Source organism: Neltuma alba, unplaced genomic scaffold, assembly GCF_004799145.2.
Source record: "Neltuma alba isolate B1F8T4 unplaced genomic scaffold, ASM479914v2 tig00013086_pilon, whole genome shotgun sequence".
Lineage (NCBI taxonomy): Eukaryota > Viridiplantae > Streptophyta > Magnoliopsida > Fabales > Fabaceae > Neltuma > Neltuma alba.
In genome coordinates, this window is record NW_021637414.1 from 288,595 (window position 1) to 308,238 (window position 19,644).

The following is a 19,644-nucleotide window of genomic DNA, read 5'->3' on the forward strand; positions in this document are numbered from 1 at the left end:
TTTCACAAAAGTAGATTTTGTTTCAGATTCCCTCGAATGTGCCCAAGTTTAAACAAAACCCAAATATAACGAAAGAGGTCAACCAAACCAATAGGATATGAAACAATATGTACTATTCGAGCATATATGGTCATCAAGCACTCCAATGGATTGGATCCACTCAATGTGAAAGTCGAAGCAGTACATTTTCAATCAGGGGTGTGACCACGACGTTCTAGCGCAGTGACCCACCATCCTTCCATGTTATAATGAAAGTGCCGATCAGTTTCTTCAAACTTCTGTACAAATTTCTCATATTCCATGCTGCAATGATGGTTCTGCTGGCTAGCTTGAATCTTTTTTTTCTTTTTTTTCACTTTGTTCAATCAGAACTCATCCCACTCTTAGAAGATTCCATCAGCAAAGACGAGTCTAAAGCGTAAGAGTACAAACTAGGTAGCTCTGGGCTGACAATTATAATAATGAGAAACAAAACTGATGGGTCTCTGGGATAATGGGATACATAGCTGTCATGGACGGATGCATGAACTCTCCTTGCAATGTATTAATTTCTCCTCAAAAGCACCAAATTGATGAGATTTCAATCATTAACCCTCGGAGACCATGCTTCTTTAGCTTACCAATTCCTTCTTTCAATTCTAAAAGCTTCTCTTTTTGTAAAGTCTTCTTCTTCGTTTTCTCTCCTTGGTCCGGTTGCAGCAAGAGTGGTCTCTACCCTTTTTGTTCACTTTGAAGATCTCAACAATATTATTTTTGACATTTTTCATATGCATGCTTCTTCCACATAAGACAGCTGTCTTCTATTTATTTAGACATAATCGAATGCACAAGTAGTGTTCGGACACAGGTGGATAAGCATTACAATTAACCCACCAACCCACTAACCCAATATATGGTTTCACACTTGAAACAAAAGAAAAGGGGTGGATTGGAGGGCTAGCCATCTATAATAACCTGGAAATGTTTCAGCGTGTGAAGAAACCAGGAAAATATAAGGGATTTGAGATGAAAAAGACGAACAAGACGAAAAACTTGGGGAGAAAATACGGAGATACGTTGTTATTCACTTCAAACTTACAAATTACTTAATACTACTTCCGGTCCTTAATATAAGATTCCGTTTGACTTTTTGTTTGGTCCTAATTATAAGACCCCAATCCATTTTGTCTCTCATATTTATGTATTTTTTTCCAAAATAGTCCTTCTAATCATGATAGTTTTAGCCAATACACTTAATTAGCAAGGATATTTTAGGAATGACAACACTTATTTATTACAAATAACTAAATTAACTTACTTTCTTAATCTCCTCAAATTAGTCAACTGAGTTTTATAATTAGGACCGGAGATAGTATATGCCTATTATTTATAAGCTACAAATCCTTCAATTATAATTCAAAAGCGACAACAGAAGTATAGAGGGGTACACAATTATACTTTGTCGTGGCATTTACAATTAACCCATGACAGTGTTGTGCTTTTGTCTTATTCATGGCGTTTGAATACTTTGAAAAAAACATTACTGGCATTTTGAAAACTATGCTATTAAGATTTACAACTATTTAAAATCACTCGAATATCAATATCATTATCCTTATTCTGAAAAGTGCAATATGTATGTGCTGCTACCTCATATTTTAATTATAAGACTTTATATGTGACTATAAACGATATCTTATAATTAGGACTGGAGGTAGTATAATACAATTTTATATATCAAGATTTTCTCTCAATGCGCATATTTTGAATTTTTGACATATATGTTTACATTTTTTTTAAAATATCTTCTCTGGTCTTATATATAAACTTCATTTTTGAAGAGGTTCTGGTCTAAATTACAAGCTTCATTTTAAGTTTTGTTTGAACATTTAATACTTTTTTCTCCAATTTTGCACTTAATTGTATTTAGTGTTTTATTTTTCTAATGACTATAAATAGCATTAATTAGAAATGTGGCTAACTATTTACGAGATAGGGAGAGAGATGACACTTTGGAATGAGAGAAATACTCTTATTCATAATAAACCACAGAGAGCATAGGAGAAAAATGACAATTAGAGAATGGAGAGAATGGCACTTAATTATTTTAACAATTCATTCCATCTCTTTGTAATGCATACGCTCCATATATTCTCTTTTATCATTTATCTATTTATTATCTCTTTTATTTATTTTCATCATAACTAAGAGTATATTTAATATATATATTTTTAATTAATTTTAACTACTTGTTTATTAAATAGTATTTAGTTATTTGAAGTTTATATAAGACGAGAGGAAATAGTACATCTTAAGCGATAAATCTGACCGTCCAGGAGACGAAAACATAAAGCCGGTTTCCAAAAGCTAAGCGGATGGTGCAACAAGGTAATTAATTGGGCGAAACAATCTGGCGTGTTTGTCCATGCTTAGTCAGCCAGAGTTGAAAATGTGGTCGTGCAATGGTAATGAATCTAAAAGCGGCTTTTGTTTGTCCTTGTATTAATCAATATAATTTTGCTTTTAATTATATTTTTTTAATTTTAAATATAAAATTTTTATAGATACTAATATAAGGGTTTTATATTTAGAACCGACTCAAAAGCGCACACCCTCGATGTTTAAAGCCTCCGGCTTTCGTTGGTTACAGTGCGATCACATCAACCAGAGACAACCTAAAGCAAAGAAAGAGACTTTCAAACTCACTCTGGGGTTTCATCATGATCCAACTGAGCCACACCAACACAAATTCTCCTTGTAAAGAATCGAACATTTTTCTTTCTTTCTTAGTTTTTTTTTTTAATTTCAATTTTCGTTTTTTCTTTTTCTAACGATAGGTGCACAAGATGGATATCACTGTCTTTCGCTATATTTATGGGAACAAGTGCGCTATATAATGAGGGAGGACGACCCCCCATGTTGTGCAATGTAAAGTTCCACTAGAAGCTGTTCGTCGATCTGCATCGGGAAAAGAGAAACCCAGCGCTCCTATTCTCATTCCAAGCCAGCATCCTCCTTCTCAAATTGCCGCCCTAAATACGGTATTTCCTGAAACTGAATAACTCGATTATTGTTACCATATCTCAATCTTCATTTTCATATGTGGAAATTTTTCTTTTTTTCCCCCTGTTGATTTGCGCAAAACTCTGCTGTCAAGTGAAAAGAAATATCGTCGTATGCGGTTTCGATGCGTTTTGGTGCTGGGCAAACACTGACACACTGAAAATGAAATGAACGTGTTGGCAAATCATGATCGAAATTCATCGTAGGATTCATTATCAATGATTTTGGTGATCCGTTATATCATTTGTAATTAAGCAATGAATCCCTCCGCTTTACATTCGCTTCCTTTTTCCACCGACATACTTTTTTCCTTCAGTGTTAGAGCTCTGAGCCTTATTTTAATTAACTTGGTTTCGAACAAGTTACTTGTAATTTTTTTAATTTACCAACACAAATTACTTGTATTATGTAACACATGCATACACATACCCATATTCAAACTGTTGTATCATAAGGGGGAAAGATTCTTATACGATCTTGACAGGTTTAGTTGTAATAAATTAAGCGAATGAGGTCAATTCAAGAGGAACCCCCCCGGGGGGGGGGTTGCTGATAGTGCTCTTCATGGGGTTCCCTACAACCATGGCCAGGGTAAGAAAGCAGAGCAGTGACTAAAACGGGAATGCAATGAGAGGCGGTTTAGACTTTAGAGTGAGTGCAGTAGCCCACAGCTGAAATAATGCATCCTGAATTTAGCCCCAGAGATGATATGATCATATTGGTGATGTGACGTCCAATAATAGAAAGGACCAATGCAATATGTACATGTTTCGAAAGAGTGAAAGGAAAGGAGAAATACGCACGAAGATCCAAAAAGAATACAGGAAAATTCGAAGTGCTAGCCGAAAAAATGGGGCCACAAATAGATGATATTGGAGCAGCGTGCCCACAAGAGTGTATTATATATAGCAATCTAGGGATTCTCCAAAGTAAAAAAATAATGTAAAAGAGGAAGATACTGTTCTGCTCTATTTTCCAGGATTCTGTATATATACTATTCACCTATCAGACAAATGACCAGTTGATGAACATGAAACAAATGCAATGGGCTGTTTCTTCTTCGTTCAATACTTTCCATGCCACCGCCCTCTCATAAGACACTGGCCTTCCCATGCTCGACAAGCAGATGCCTCCTTGCATGCACATAAAGCCCTGCATCAAAGCAAAATCTGTTTAGAAAGTGAAAGCCCACTACACGGAATAACGCTTCTAAGGGATTCAAAGAAGCCTAGGATGTAAAGGAAAGAATGAAACAAGAAGAGAAACGACTGTAATTTAGCAGAATGAAAGAAGGGCCATTAATATTCAATTTCTTTGTAAAGAAAATCCTATCACATATCACGGGCATTAAGGTCAAGGAAATAGTACTTTTTGCTTGCTTCGAATAAAGTGAATATAACTATAACACGCACAAGTTCTTTAAAAACGCCGGGTAGCATGTTCTTGACCATTTAAGACATTCAGATTGGCACTTATGACAGCTCTCTCTTCAGTTTTAGATGGCATCAAGACTATTCCCTAAATATTCCTTCATGCAACCACTAATCTTTCTGTCAATAGTTTCTTTTCCTGTTCAACTTTAGTGAAAGTAGGCATTACTGAGTATACTCTATATTCTATCTATGATTATTTCTCTTAAAATGTACAAAAAAAATAGTAAAGACGAATGCACTCTTGGTTCTGGAAAACATAAAGGGGAAAAAGTGAGGAGAAATGATCATTTAAGGCATAAGATTCCCACACGTTACAGATTTTCCTCTCCGGTTTCAAATCCAAATGGATATTTAATTTTTTTCAGTCTTATGTGAAGCATCGTACCTGCTGCATTATCTGGGGGAACTCAGAGAATAGGGTTTTCTTCCCATTCTCGTCAAAAATCTTATCAAGAGTGATGTCTTGAAGAGCAACCAAAGTTGTCTCAAGCATGTCAAGTCCCGCTTGATTTGCAAATGTAAAAACCGGCAAAGCCTGGAAAAGTCATGGAAGTTATTGTTTCTTATTGACATAGTCAAACATAACAATAGGAAGCAAGTAACAAAAAGGAGATGATGACAAGAGCATAAACAGCATAGTTTAAGAACACGAGTGATTCATGAACTGTGAAGGAAGAATCTTTTCAACTATTTAAACTACTAGGAAATATACTTAGACGATCAATACAAACTTGAAAGACTTCCTGTTAACATGAAGATATTGAAAGAAATACCTTTAAAGAGCAGCACAAGACTGCATCAGAGTGATGCCAAAGGGAATTGAGAATGGATTCACTGCCTTCACATTTTAGTAGTTCTACCCCTAGATAGCTCCTGCAAAGAATTTCAACGTTAATGCCTCATTTGGCACTCCTTTTAAGCTTTTAATAAAAAATAATAGTAAAAATAAAGCAGCTAATTCATTACAATTGCTAAGCAATAAGCATGAGGTTAAGCCCTAGAAATAACACTCAGTTCCACTTATATTGTCTTCCCTCAGGTTTCATAGCAAAAAGGGGAAAAAATCTTTATCAGTCCAAAAAAATTATTGACATGCCTATCGCACCGAAGAACTGAAATCAGCTCTGGATACTAGTCCAGGACGAACTTCCGGGCAAATTTAATCCATATTTCTCATCCTCCTAAGAAATTCTGTGAATTATATTGTTCAAATTGGATTCTAAAGCACCCTGCCAAGAAGTCAGGCATGATCAGAGCATAACATGACGTACCTATGGCTATTACAGATCCATTGGGCAAGTGTTTGTGCCTCAGGAGTGCCAGGTGGTGGGCGAAGACCATTTTGGGAACCAAAGTGGGAAGGGGATAGTGCCAATGCTACCCTCTGAACAGATGCAATAATACTTCGAACATACTGCCGAGCCATAGCTGCTACACTATCTTGAAGATGGACTTCAAATGCAAACTGAAATGCTATTGTCATCACAGATTTCGTGCTCCCGGATTGACCTAAATTATCGCCAGCTGATTTGTTTCCAGTGGTTCCAACCTCAAGAGCAGAAGCAAGATCAAGTGTTCGGTTTGGAGTAGCAGCATCCTACATTGTATTTTGAAACAAGAGGTCAAAAGCCTTAATCATACAATCTGAAAGAGGTAAAAAGTGGGGAAAAAACAAAATCAAGTTGCGTGTTAAACTAGAGGCTTACCATGCCTGAATCAAGAGGTATGATGCGGAAACCAGAAGGTAAAATGGGTGCATCATCAGAGAAAGATGCATCAATGGGAGCAAAAATGAGCTCTGCACAGGTGCCAACAGCACGCTCATCTACTCCGCTACAAAGCTAGGATAAGTGCAACAACAGATGAGTTGTCAGTTATATGATTGGGATTAGAGAGATGCTCCTAGTTCTAGCTATCTAGTACTAATAATCACAATTTTGTTTACGAAATGGAACCGTTTTCTCCTATTTTACTATTATTATTGAAGGTTATTGAGCAGTTTTCTTCTCTACAGTTGTAACAAGGTCATGCATCTAAAAATAGATGATATTAAAAAAGGACTTACTTGCAAAAGGAAAATATCGCCCGGAATGGTCATGTCTTCTCTATAGTATCCCATATTTTCAAGCTTGATGACCTCCATAAACTGTTTCATGAGCAAGTGGCATAAAATTTAGAATAAGCACAGCAAGAGAAAATAACAAGAATGAGAATCCTAGTGTGAAGCTAAAGACTGGATGATTCTTAAATGATCAAAAGATTAAACGTTGAGCTGATGAGATGATGAGAGTGAAATTAGTGGCGAATAACTTGCCTCTTCGTTCTCAATTGTGTGCGCCAGTGGAAGAATAACCTGACCACCAAAACCTCCTGTTCGAATCCCAGGCAAGGTGCAGGGACCAGCTTTGATGGCAGCGGCTGAGTAAGCATCAATATTGCTATCTGCCCACTCTGATCGATGCTCCCGCAAGAATCTAAGAAGAATTGCAGGAGGGACATTCTAGAAGAACAGAAGGAAAGTATGAGTCTACTAACTATATTTAATCTGAACGCTTCATGGAGATGAAAAAGAATGAAACAAATCCTAGGAGCTGGTCTATGTGCGTTCACTTTTTGAGATTTACGCAAGCAATTATATCTCGGATCAAAATGAAGTAACAACACAGTTACGCGGTTTGCATACCTGTAACAACATGGATGCCTTTGCACATAGCACGGAACTGCTCATCGAAAGAAACCCATTGTTATAACCAATATTTACCCCCATTGTCTTGCTAGGAGATGAATTCACAAGAAGGGTGACATCATCAATGCCATCACTTTCTAACACGGACCAGCCATCGTCTGCAAATCCATTGACAGCTTCATTGAAGCCCCTGCAAGGGGAAAGACTGGGTCAAATCACTAATATTAAATTATTTCAAGGAAAAGTGCAGAGGCTGGCTAATGAGAAATACCTGCTCAAACGCTGACTCAGTGCTCGCAAAGCTGCAGGCCTTCTTCCCCATCCGGTGACGTTTGGCTGAGAAACTTCTTGAGAGATTTGCCTCAAATGACGTAAAGCCTGAATGACACTTCCAAAGGTTACTGTTTGTCATATGGAAGACCTAATGTCTATTCTATGTAGGGACAATATAGCACTCAGAAAATATGAGATACTAAATTCACAAGAGCCTTATGTTCATTGTTTCAACTCATAAAACAGTAAAAGGTGACAGTAATTTAGCATGTGGAGGAATCAGTCATACCGCCATTGCTGTCTTTTGAGCAAGCAACGTTGATGACTCGTATAGTGGGCGTAACACTTCAGGTACACTCCAAGGCTGATTTCAAAAGGCCTCATTGAGTCAAATATTGAAAGCTACAAAGTAATGGAACGAGTTCCAAAGCATCGCAGAGCAAGGGTTTCAAACCTCTAAGTTGACGTGATCAACAATATGAATGATGGATCCACCTCCTTCACAAGGTCTGATCAGATACCCGCTTGGCAGCATGTCTGCTCTCACAAAATGCTGCGCTGGGGGCATAGTAGGACCATTCTGAGTATTGTTAAGCGATCTTTCACAGACCTGAAATTTCAAAATCAATCCACATAAGCATCACAAATAGGCAATGAAGGGAGAGGAAGGAAATTCACGGAAAAACCACCGTAGTTACTTACCACAAGACTACCATCCTCCAAAACCGAAGTGTAACGCAGCAGCCAGAAGTCACGAGCTGGCGCCAAAGTTGTTGGGGCATACAACTAACAAAGATAGCAAATGTTGGATCAAATATAGCAATCAGGCCGCTACATATATACGAAAATGCTAATGACAAGAGAGCTCATTAGCTTGTACCTGCATGTAAAGCAGTTCAATGGTTCCCCCATTTCCAGTGGGCATCGCGTTTAGAACATCCACAGCTCGGCAATCACGGCACCATGAGGGCCGATCTTTGAGGATTTCAGCAACCTGTATAGTGTATACAGCATTGAAATTTTTTAATCAATGTTTAACGAGGAATGATTTAATGCTCGCAACAACCGTCAAGGAACTTACCCTCGTAGGTTCCAGACCCACAAGGCCGCACGCACGGGCTGCCACTCCAGGGCAACCATGAGAAATAGCAACGATTCCAATGGAATCCGGACCAGGCTGCACACACACAAACAACAGTTTCGATTGACATGTCCAAGGATTACGATACAAAGTAATGAAGTATGACTCTCGTTTCACAGATCAGATATATAGATTAATTATCTGTTCGCGGGTAAAAAGGTGAATCACTGATTGGTGCTTCATAAGAAGAGTATTTTTTTTTCCTAAGAAATAAATAGGAAAACCCAGTAAGGAGGACCGATGAATAATGTATAGTCCGTGAAAAAACCTCTAACTGCCAACGAGTAACTGAATAAACATGCAGGATGGCATAAGTGGTAATACTGTGGAAGAGATTATAAAGAGGTGGGACCAAGAAAAAAAAAGAAGAGATTAGTGGGGTGATTAACTGATTATATTTGTCAAGTGGCTTAGAAGGCTGGCAAGGTTCATGTACTTTTATTATAATGCACATTCATATACAGACAAAGAATAATATGAAGTGGAGCTGAAAATTGACGCGTTGAGATAGTGACAAGAAAGGAGGGGTTACCTTCATCCCAGGCATTTGGACCCACTCCACGGCAGTTCCAGTGGCCTTCGAAAGAAACTCTGCAAGAGTCTCCTCTGCAATGGACAAAAGTCTACACAGAATATAGACAAAGTCCCACCAAAATTCCATTAGTCATTAATTGAATTCGTCTGGTACAATGACAACATCGGGCCCAACAATAAAGTAAGGACAAGGATTTTCACTAACCCAGCTGGGCTAGCATCCCTTGGTGGATGCTGAGGCGTCAAATGGTGCTGCCCGCTCGTCACCACCGACTCGCAACTCGTGTCCGTGGTTGCAAGAGTCGCCTGCTCACCGGAACCAAGCCACACTTGAATACGTTTTGTAAATGTAAACCAAATCAAATCATATTTTGAAGGGACAAAAAAAAGATGTACCAAAAATATTGTACTATTACTTACATTCTGAGTCTGTTGGCGGAAAAAGCTGTTCTCGTAAACCAGCTGTGACACCTGTTTCTGCAATCTGTCGTTTTCCTCCATCAGCAGTTTATTCATAGCCGTCAGTTTTCTGTTTACGGCTTGCAGGCGTGAAGCTTCTTTTCGCTGCTTCTCTCTGCATCTGAAACAACAAAGCAGCAGGGGGAATTACACTCAACATCTATGATCTGCGAGGATTGCCAGCAATCGGGAAAATTAAGGACACATGGAGAGAAACATCGGAACTTGAAACATGAAATTATTTATATGTAAACTATTGATCCAATTATTCAGGCCGAATTTCTTCGACTGTGCATGTAATTTAACGAGCAAATAAAACTGTATACAAACGCCTCGTAAACATAAAGGCGAACGAGGAACGAGGAAAGCAAGAAAAGGGAGTGAAAATCTTCGTTCTATCGAGAGCTATGTACGCCAATATTCCTTTATGATTAAATAAATCCAACTGAAGCATTAATTCCATGGAGGCCAAGAGGCAAGCAAGGCATATAAGATTCAAAAGTTACCATCTTTCGATCCTCTTACTAAATTCACTATGGACGAATAAGTAAAGAACAAGAACTCGAGAATAAAAAGCCAGCGGGAAAAGAGACCGCAGATACCTTCGGTTCTGGAACCAAACCTTGATCTGTTTGGGCTCGATGTTAGAGAGAATGGGACACTCTCTGATAAGCTGCTGACGGCGGATGGAACTGGGTTTGGGGCATTCGTGATATAGCCTCTCCAGAGCCTCCACCTGCTCAGGTGTGTACCGCACGTACTTGCCGTTATCCATTCCCATCTTGCTCCCATCTTTGCAGGCCGAGCTCACCGCCATCATCCCGTCAAACTTCAAATCCAATCACAAGAACTGAGACTCTCAAGCAGTGAAAGAACAGCGAATCGCACCGGAGGGGAAGAGCGGGGATAATAAAAAAGCAAAAATTGAATTTGAGGAGGTATCTTACCTATACGGTGCTCTCGCTCACGAGAAGATCAATCAGACATGGGAGGGAATGAAACTGAAAACTCGAAAGTGGTAATGGGATTTTAATTGGTGCGTGACAGGTGAATATGTATAACGTGTGACAGATGTGAAGGGGAAACTGTAGTTTGTGTTCTGTAGAAGGGAAAGGGACGGGGGGGAATGTATATCGGGATTCGGATAGAGACGGAGAAGTTTGCTTACAAGAGAAACCCCAAAGACCAGACAGAAGAAGCCACCATTTGTTTGTTCTCACAATATCATTAGTCTTTCTCCTATCACTCCCATGCGATCGGCTTCTTTTGATATTAAGCTGTTTTGCCTCCTGCTTTCGCTGTTGCTTTTCTCGCCCAGCCACTTCCCAAATACTCAACCCCTCTTCTTCCCCACCCCACACACCCACACACTTGGGCAGTGGCCTGTAAATGAAATATAGGGAAGAGCAAAAAAAAAAAAAAAAAGAGGCACACTCTCTTTGAGGACGCGTGGGTTGTAAAGTTTTTTAGGACATGTGCTGTTCCCATGTACACTAAAGGGGACACCGTTTCACCTCATTTCTTGTATCCCACTGTCAAAGAAAAAGGTCAGTTGTTGATTGCCTTTCACTCTTCCTCCCCAGTATGCCTTTACCCCTACCTCACCATGATTACTTTATTTTTGTTGCTTGTCTCGTGCACAGGATAAAGATTTGGTCATGCTATGATATTTTTTGTCAAATCCGAGTATATATCATAAATACAAGTTGGCCATATATAATATCTCTACATGTTACCTCTCGTTTTTGTAATGTTTTTTTTTTTTTAAGAATACACAATTATGAAAGTGTGGGAAGTCTTAACGATAAATAGTTGTGCATGCAGCGTTCTTCTTCTTCTCCTGTAGTTAACTATATACTACTAATATCCAAATAATTCTTTTACGAAAATGCAATTGGTGCCGTCGGGAGAAATTTTGGTGTCAGGTGTCGGCGGTCTCCCGAAATTAGCGTTGTGGTTTCTGAGCAACTGTGTCTGCTGACTCTCCCCATAACCCTTTTCTTTCAATGAAATTGATCAACTCACGTTTCCTAGTGATGTTCCTAGTCGAGATTGGCGCTGACGCATTCTCGTCCCATGTTTCTTTAGTCAAGAAATTGATCCAATGGTCGTACCGATTTGCCTAATAATCGGCATATTTTTTTTATTTTTCTTGTGGCTTTCCTGCTCAAAATCTCTCGTTTCCCTCACAAGCGATGAACACAACATCGCAGGACATAGGCGACTCCTTGGGAATCCACACCTGCCGTTTCAAGGCAGAATGCGTATAAGATCGTAAATTCAAAGTAGGAACGAGTCAGGAGACGCAAAGACGGAAGATGATTTGGAACAAATGAAATGAGGGGGGGGGGGACGAAGTCGTGTTTCTACATTCAACCCACAACAGCTTAGCTTCCTGGCGCAGGAAATGGAACAGTTCAGGAGCAGTGTGGTCAACACGCTCTTACCAAACGAATATATGGTCTCTGTTCGTCACTAACACAGCATTATTTTTCTTTTTGTTCTGGCAAAAGGGCGAGAAAGGCGGTGCTAGTGTCAAATAACACCGGATCTCTTCCATTTAGTGAAATAAACACTATGAATTTAATATGAATATAAATGGATAGTGGGCTGCATCGCACGACGTGGCCGAAACCACGTTTAAAATTAAACTCTGATGAGGCTTAACTTTTTTTTTTTTTTTTAATGGTGAGAGGCTGGAGGGATGAAAGAGATGGGCACGGGGATGTCATGTTAATTGATGGGTAATGGTGCGTGAAATGCATGGGGAATACGGGTTAGGGAGGAAAGCGTATGGTGGTGATATACATGAAGGGATAATCATCACTCGTTTTGGAAGAAACCCCAAGAAAAAACAAAAAAGCGCCTTTGATGGAGGTATGGATGGATGGGGAGGAAAGGGTATAATCTTTAGAAATGAGAAAGTCAATAGGGAGAGAAAAACAAGTTAGGGAGGAGGGGGGGGGGAGATGAAGGGATAGGAAGGCAAAGAAAAGAGATAGAAAGGGGAGAGGCATGGCAGACCAGTAGAAGTGGGGGTTTGATTGTTACACACTGAGAGAGAGAGAGAGAGAGAGAGAGAGCATCCAAAGAGAAGACCGAATGGGAAACGCGGGTTTTGACGTTGGAGTTAGAGGGGAGAGGAGGATGGTGCTTTTGCTTGACCTAATTAAAAAGCCACGGAAGTGGAGGCATGGCCCCATCCGGCTGCGGCCCCCTAATTATATGTCAACGCCTGTCATCCCCTTTGAGTCCTCCCACCGCCACCCTCTTTTCTCCATCTCATATCACCTAGCAAGCAATAGCATGGCTCCATCATTTGTATTTCTTTTTTTTTTTTAATTTAAAATAATTGGTGTGGGTTTAGAGGGGAGGGCAGAGGCGTGAGAGGGGCGTGGGGCCGGGCTTCCCGGCGTGCCCTTTACTCCTGCCCATTCCCTCATTTCCCAAATTAAAAACAAAGAAATGAACAGTGAAATGTGAGGCACGAGAAGCAGAAGCCCATGCGGGGACCCCCTCCCCACCCAGTGCTTGCCGTCCTTATCTTTCGGCGTCTTCTCCTTTTTCGTTTCCCCCCTCCACTTTCTCCCCCCCATCTCATTTACTCCCCAATTTACCATTTCCTCTTTTTCTCCCACGTTACTACCACTATTCATCTCACCCTGATTTTTTTACTTCCCGCCTCTTTTCATCCATTACCCTCCCACCTAATCAGCTTCCCATGTACTGTGCCTTTCATCGTCGTTATTCGAATTTCAATACATTCCCATGTTCCCCGGTTACCCGACAAATAACATCCTTTCGTATCACCCATCCCCATCCTGTCTTCATCTTTACTGCTGCCTCCCTACTTGCTCGCCCCGGACATATCAACCCCGCCCATGCGCTTATTTCGTTTTCGGATCCCCCAACCACTCGCTGGGCCCGACCTATCAGGACAGTGGGCCTGTTAAGTCTGTGTTGATTGTGGGCTGGTGCCCAAGTGAAGGCGTTGCCATTTCAATGGTGGGCGAAATGGGTTGTCAGAGTTCAGGTCATTTTAAAAGATGAAGCAAGCCATTGCTTGCATGGTTATAAAATAACAATAAGAGTAAAATATATTAACTATCTCTCTATTTTATTTAAATTACAGAAACCTCTTTTCTATTTTAAAACCGTATATAAACTTCTTTTCAAATTAAAATGTATGTTACACAAACCTCCTTTATATTTTTAAGATTCAATTTTCATCCATCCAACCTTTAGTTGACCGTTAAGTTTGACTTTTAAATTTATGTTTTGACCAAAATATCCCTCCTTAACATAAATGTTATTTAAACATTTATATCTTTTAAAAAAAATTTGATACAACAAAAAATAATGATAATACATGTATTTTCAAAATTTATTATGTTATAAACTTTTTAATTTCAATTATATTGTAGAATTATGTAATTTTAGTTGCTCGTGAAATATTAAAAACTAAGATTTTTTTGAATGGTTAGAGAGTATTTCAATATAAATTTGAATTAAAAAAACATCTTTTTGAAATATTCCTAACGAAGTTAACAGTTTGGATTTAAGTATATATTTTCAAAATAGAAAGAAGGTCTGTGTAATTAAGACAAAATGCAAGAGAGGTTATAGTATTTTACTCTAATAATAATAACAATTGAGCTTTGTGGAATGAACAGGAAACGACCCCTTTTCCTCTCTGTCTTGTTTTTTTCGGGTAAACAGCAAGAAATGATGTCTTTAATCGGGGAATTTCATGCATTAACATTCAAGGAATCAAAAGGTGTGGTCTTGACTTAGCCGAGAAGGACCCGTTTGCTGGGCTGGCCAGCGCTGCCTCTGCGTTCTTCCTCTTCATCTACAGGCCTGTCTACCCGATTAATCGCATTCCCACTTTGTTAGGCCCCATTTTTGGGCTCCACACACTCCCCCCTTCTAACAAGATTGTAAACGTAATTTGTTCGCTACGGGCCAGCATGATCCGTTCCTAGGTTCAGCTAATGCATCTTGTCTTCCTCTGCACGTCAAATATTTGCGTGCATACTATATTTGAATAATGCTCATCAGCATATGGTCTTAACATTAGGCAAGCTGAGTGCAGGAACCTACGGCGTACAAGAGAAGACAACAATCACCTCAACGCTATATATATGAGCACCAAACACAGCAGCATCACGCATGTCTTCATATTTGGATTACAAACTAGATCTTGTTATATTAAAAATCAGAGATGATATTTTAATATGGATCAGCAATTGAGTTCCCTCACTTGCGTTGTCAATTATTGAAAGGAGTGGCGTTAGATGCGTGGGTGTTAAAGGAATTGTTTACCAGAGGCGAGGGTGGGATTAATACAAGTATTGAAAACCATACCCAGCTTGCTAGATGGGTCGCCACTCCGGAGGGCATCACGTGAGGGGGAAGGGGCACGTGGCGTCACGTTATGGCCAGCGGAGCATCCCAGAAAAGGGTAAAGGCGCATGGATGGAGGCCACGTGTCATTGACCACCGTCTGTCTTGGCCCCCGACACCAGCCACGCACTCACATGCCGCCTGACACTGTCCCACCAGCCCACCCCCATCACGTGCGAGAGCGGCCCCCCTCCCCCACAGGCCCCAAAATATCTCTCAAACGCCTCTAAAAATAAAGAAGGGAAAAACAAAGGCAGAGAGAGATTAACCGCGAGTTCTGCGAAATGGAAGCCATCACGCCAAGCAATCGCCCCGGTCCCCATTCTTTTTCAGCCCTTCCTTATTATTCAAGCAATAAATCACTCCCTTCATTTAAAATCAGAAGACATTTTTAATTAATTTATGTCTTAAAATTATATACATTTCTCCATATTTGTCGTTATTTGAAAGAGTGAGAACCTTATTAATATAATACTCCTCCGGTCCTTAATATAGGACCCAATTCTTGAGTTGGTTTTGATCCTAAATATAAGACCCATTTCTCATATTTATTAATTTTTCTAAATTACCCCTATGGATACTCCATCAACCATAATCAAGTAGAAGAGGGAGATGGAGTATTAAAAAATGATTATGGTGTTTTAGGAAAAATGTGTCATTTTTCTTATAATTAACTAACTTACCTAACTTCCTTAATCTAATCAAATTAGTTAAATGGATCTTATATAAGGATCGGAGGAGTACCCAATTAAGATTTTTTTAAAATATTTGAAAGACCAAAAAAAAACGGCATTGCATTGTGAATATGACGTTAAAAAAATGGGATATGATTAGGAATGAAAAAGAAACAGGGAGAAGAGCATCTGGAGGGAGAGAGGTGGGAGCGATAAATGGGCACAGTAGAAACATCTTATCCACATGGAATAACGGCATAGGGATTGGGGATATGATAGGAAGGCCCCATTTTAGTGAGAGGGAACTTGTGAGGGAGTGACACGTGGAAGAATGGCCGGCATTTTCGCTAGGATACATCTCCCGCCCACACTCACATGCATTAAACCCAGCAGCCGCAGCAGATGCATGAGATTAGGTGGCACCCCTCTTATCAGCGGGTCAAGCCGGGAGGAATTAATTATTTTGGCGAAGATGGGAGTACAATGTTAAAAACGGAGAAAGCGGATGTGCATGGAAAAGAGAGAAGTGATTGAAGTAGAATTGAATTTTAAGGGGTGGGGTTGACAATGGGACGGTGGTTGAATTGAACACGTACAGGGCAGTCATAATAATAATTATTATTAATAATAATGATAATTAAGGGTAAGAATACACCAGCCGACTCGCTGCCTGGGTTGGGGTTTTACTTAACTGGCTGAAACGAGGTAAATGCCGATCCCTCTCATCACCGCCGCGCGTTAACGTTTCGATCATTCTTCAATCACCCCCCCCCCCCATCCATCACTCCCTCAGTCTCACAAACACAGAGCGCCGTTCCTTTACATGTATGTGTAATTAATATCAACCCCCTCTTTTTACCCTTATACCCTTTCAGTCTTTCACTGCCCCCACTTTTTTGTACTTACATCTTTCACCTGCTCCGCTGTGCACATCCTGTCATACCTTCGCCCCCTCAACCGCCCGCCATTTTGCCATGCATACTCATGAATTCAATTCCATTTCTCGATTTATTCATATCATCAAATATCATATATACTACATTGTGTTTTAATTGTAAGATCTTATTTATACCCTACAAATTACGTCTTAAAATTAAGACTGGAATTAGTATATATTTTGCAAATAAAACTGCATCTATATATCTCATTATCGATTCCATTTATAGCTTTGTCAAAAACACCTGGATACACCTTATAGGAACTGCTGCGCTGCATTCTTATCGAAGATCGGTATGTCACTTCTATACGGGTTCAAACTAGATGATCCCCCCCTCCCAAGTAAATTAAAGAAACCCCTGCAGCATCAGGATACCGATCGATTCTTGCATATAATTTAGGCTGTATCATCCATATATAAAGAAAACAATTACAGGTTATATATATAGCTAGCTATCTCAAGCAGGTCAAGCACTTTTAATAAGTAATAGCTAGGTAATGAAAGATATAGTTTCGAATGGCCCCTTCTTCCTCTCTAGAATTCCAAAAGCAGCGTAAGGTTGGAAAATGATTCTAACTCGTCTTTCTATGTATAAGCTGTAAGATTTCCGTAGGTTTTAAAGTTGTTTATGCGCGATTTTTTTTTGGAGGGGGGGGATGCCATCAGATAAAAAACAAGTAAACCCAGCAGCGTAAAAAGCGGCTGGAAAAGAAAAAGGGCACTAAAGTAACTTCCGCCACAGTTTCCTTTTGTTTCTTTGAATCCATTGAAAGCGAGAGTTTATTGATAATTCACGTTCTCAATACACTTTAATACGTTTGGCCGAAAACTTTTTTAATTTGTGTGTATTTTAAAAAAGGAAGGAAGAAAGAAATGCTTCAATTTAGGCGTTGGCTTGTACCCTTCAAACGCAAACGAAGCCTCGTCTCCAATTCCCTCTTTCCCTCTCCACTAAAGCCATAGCTTTGTTACACTACTACTCTTGAGTCTCCTCCGTACTTGGTCACTACTGGTCTCCTCCATCGCAACCCCTTCTGGTCGTTGAAGTTATTGCAGTCTCGGAACAAAGTGTAGGCATGGAAGCACCCGAGTATTTCCGGGGCGGCTTTTGCTCCCAATTCACGTCCTCCGATGCCAAGACCGACCATTTCATCGTGGAGGACCTCCTCGACTTCCCCCACGACGACGACGCTCTCATCACCGACCCTGCCTTCGACTCTCTTCCCACCGATTCTTCCATTCTAATTAACTCCGTCGATACCTCCAATTCCTCTTCATTCTCCGGCTGCGACCCCAATTTCAACCCTCACATTTCCTCTCGAAATTTGCCCGACCCATATTTCTCCAGCGACCTCTGCGTCCCGGTATGTTATAATCACATGTGTAATCTTTATTATTTTCTTTCCACGTAAACTACAGGCCCAGGGCTTGTCATTTAGCTAGCAATCAGTTCACTTGTATTTTGTCTTGAATGGTTTGCCGACAACTTCAGCACCAAAATAATTATTTGAAATTCTTGAGTGCTTCTCTCTTTTCTCTGTTCTTGAATTTCTGTGTTCGCTGGGCGTATAGCTAGGTTTACACCACATGGCTCTATGTTATTTAAAAGTAATGAAACTGATGAATGGGAATGACTAAAACGCCGTGGTTGAATGTGGAAAACAGAGCGATGATATGGCAGAGCTGGAATGGCTCTCGAACATTGGGGAGGAATCATTTTCGAGCGAGGACCTGCAGAAACTGGAGCTGATATCGGGCATAAAAGCCCGAAACGAGGAAGCATCAGAAAGCCGCGAGTTGCAGCACCCCGAGGAAACAAACCGTAACAACGTCATGCTCAACCGCCAAGTGTCGGTTCCGGCGAAGGCTCGCAGCAAGAGATCCCGCGGGCCACCATGCAACTGGACCTCTCGCCTCCTCGCCCTTTCTCCCACATCATCGTCTTCCGAACCCGACATCGTCCTTCCCACCCAGCCGGGAAAGTCGGTGACAAGGAGAAAGGAGAACGGCGACGAAGGGTCCGGGGAGGGACGGAAATGCCTGCATTGCGCGACGGATAAGACGCCGCAGTGGAGGACGGGGCCCATGGGCCCGAAGACGCTGTGCAATGCTTGTGGGGTAAGGTACAAGTCGGGGAGGTTGGTGCCGGAGTACAGGCCGGCGGCGAGCCCGACGTTCGTGCTGACGAAGCACTCGAACTCACACCGGAAGGTGCTAGAGCTCCGAAGACAGAAGGAGATGATGAGGGCCCAGCAGCAGCAGCAGCAGCGGTTTCTCCAACATCAAAACATGATGTTCGATGTGTCCAACGGCGACGATTACTTGATCCACCAAGACGTGGGCCCAGATATCAGGCAGCTCATCTAGAAAAAGTGCTAGAGTAGGACATGTTACCATGGACGTTCAGGTTGAACTAGCAATCGATCACAACAGTTATTTCAGTTCAGCCTCTTTTCCTTAATTTTTCCCCCTTTTGCATTTTATTTTGCAAGGGATTGTTTTTTCCGTTCCCTAATTAACTCATAACCTCGTTTCCTTAATTTTTATGTCCTCGTTTAGCTAGGCCAATATGGGCATACTCCGTGAACTCCAAATTTTCCTAAATGTAGTTTTCTACCTTTTTATTTCCAGCCTATTAAATGTTGGCATACTTCTTTAAACAATCTGAACATAGGTAGCATTTACCTGGCTGTGGTGGGTGAGTCTCTCAACAGAGATTTTTACATACGCTGAAGCTCGAACTCGATACCTCACTTAAACAGTACCAAACCGCTTATTACTTGAACCAATCCCCGTTGATAGGTAGTATTTACATTTTACAGCCACATTCTAGAGTCAATCAGGACGGGCTTTCTGTTTTAGGTAAATGTTAGCGTCACTCGTCCTGGCGTTCTTATCTTGTCACCAAGTGCGCGTGGTAAAAAATCTAAGTCAAACAGTAATATAAATGGATGCTCATAATATTAATTATAGCAGTTCATGAAAGCTGAGTTATCGGTAAGAATAACACGTACGACATTTCTCTCTATCCGCAAGGTCAACCCTTCATTTTTTTAAGA

General features: G+C 40.5%; 2 protein-coding genes across 2 annotated transcripts; one reads left to right on the forward strand and one right to left on the reverse strand.

Annotated features, from left to right (window-relative positions):
• Positions 1-3,858: 3,858 nt before the first annotated feature.
• LOC114734353 (homeobox-leucine zipper protein ATHB-8) lies at positions 3,859-10,937 on the reverse strand. The gene is made up of 19 exons (XM_028921980.1): positions 10,516-10,937; positions 10,171-10,397; positions 9,530-9,689; positions 9,315-9,415; positions 9,108-9,198; positions 8,516-8,611; positions 8,315-8,428; positions 8,137-8,220; positions 7,889-8,044; positions 7,724-7,798; positions 7,433-7,539; positions 7,159-7,351; positions 6,790-6,975; positions 6,541-6,621; positions 6,182-6,316; positions 5,747-6,072; positions 5,249-5,348; positions 4,861-5,010; positions 3,859-4,194 (listed from the first exon to the last, which is right to left on the reverse strand). Exons 2-19 carry the CDS (start codon positions 10,386-10,388, stop codon positions 4,048-4,050), a joined length of 2,520 nt encoding a protein of 839 aa, XP_028777813.1. The 5' UTR covers positions 10,389-10,397; positions 10,516-10,937; the 3' UTR covers positions 3,859-4,047.
• A 6,572-nt stretch (positions 10,938-17,509) lies between these two features.
• On the forward strand, positions 17,510-19,210 carry LOC114734354 (GATA transcription factor 12-like). Its single transcript, XM_028921981.1, has 2 exons — positions 17,510-17,949; positions 18,251-19,210. Exons 1-2 carry the CDS (start codon positions 17,662-17,664, stop codon positions 18,950-18,952), a joined length of 990 nt encoding a protein of 329 aa, XP_028777814.1. The 5' UTR covers positions 17,510-17,661; the 3' UTR covers positions 18,953-19,210.
• The last annotated feature ends 434 nt before the right edge of the window (positions 19,211-19,644 follow it).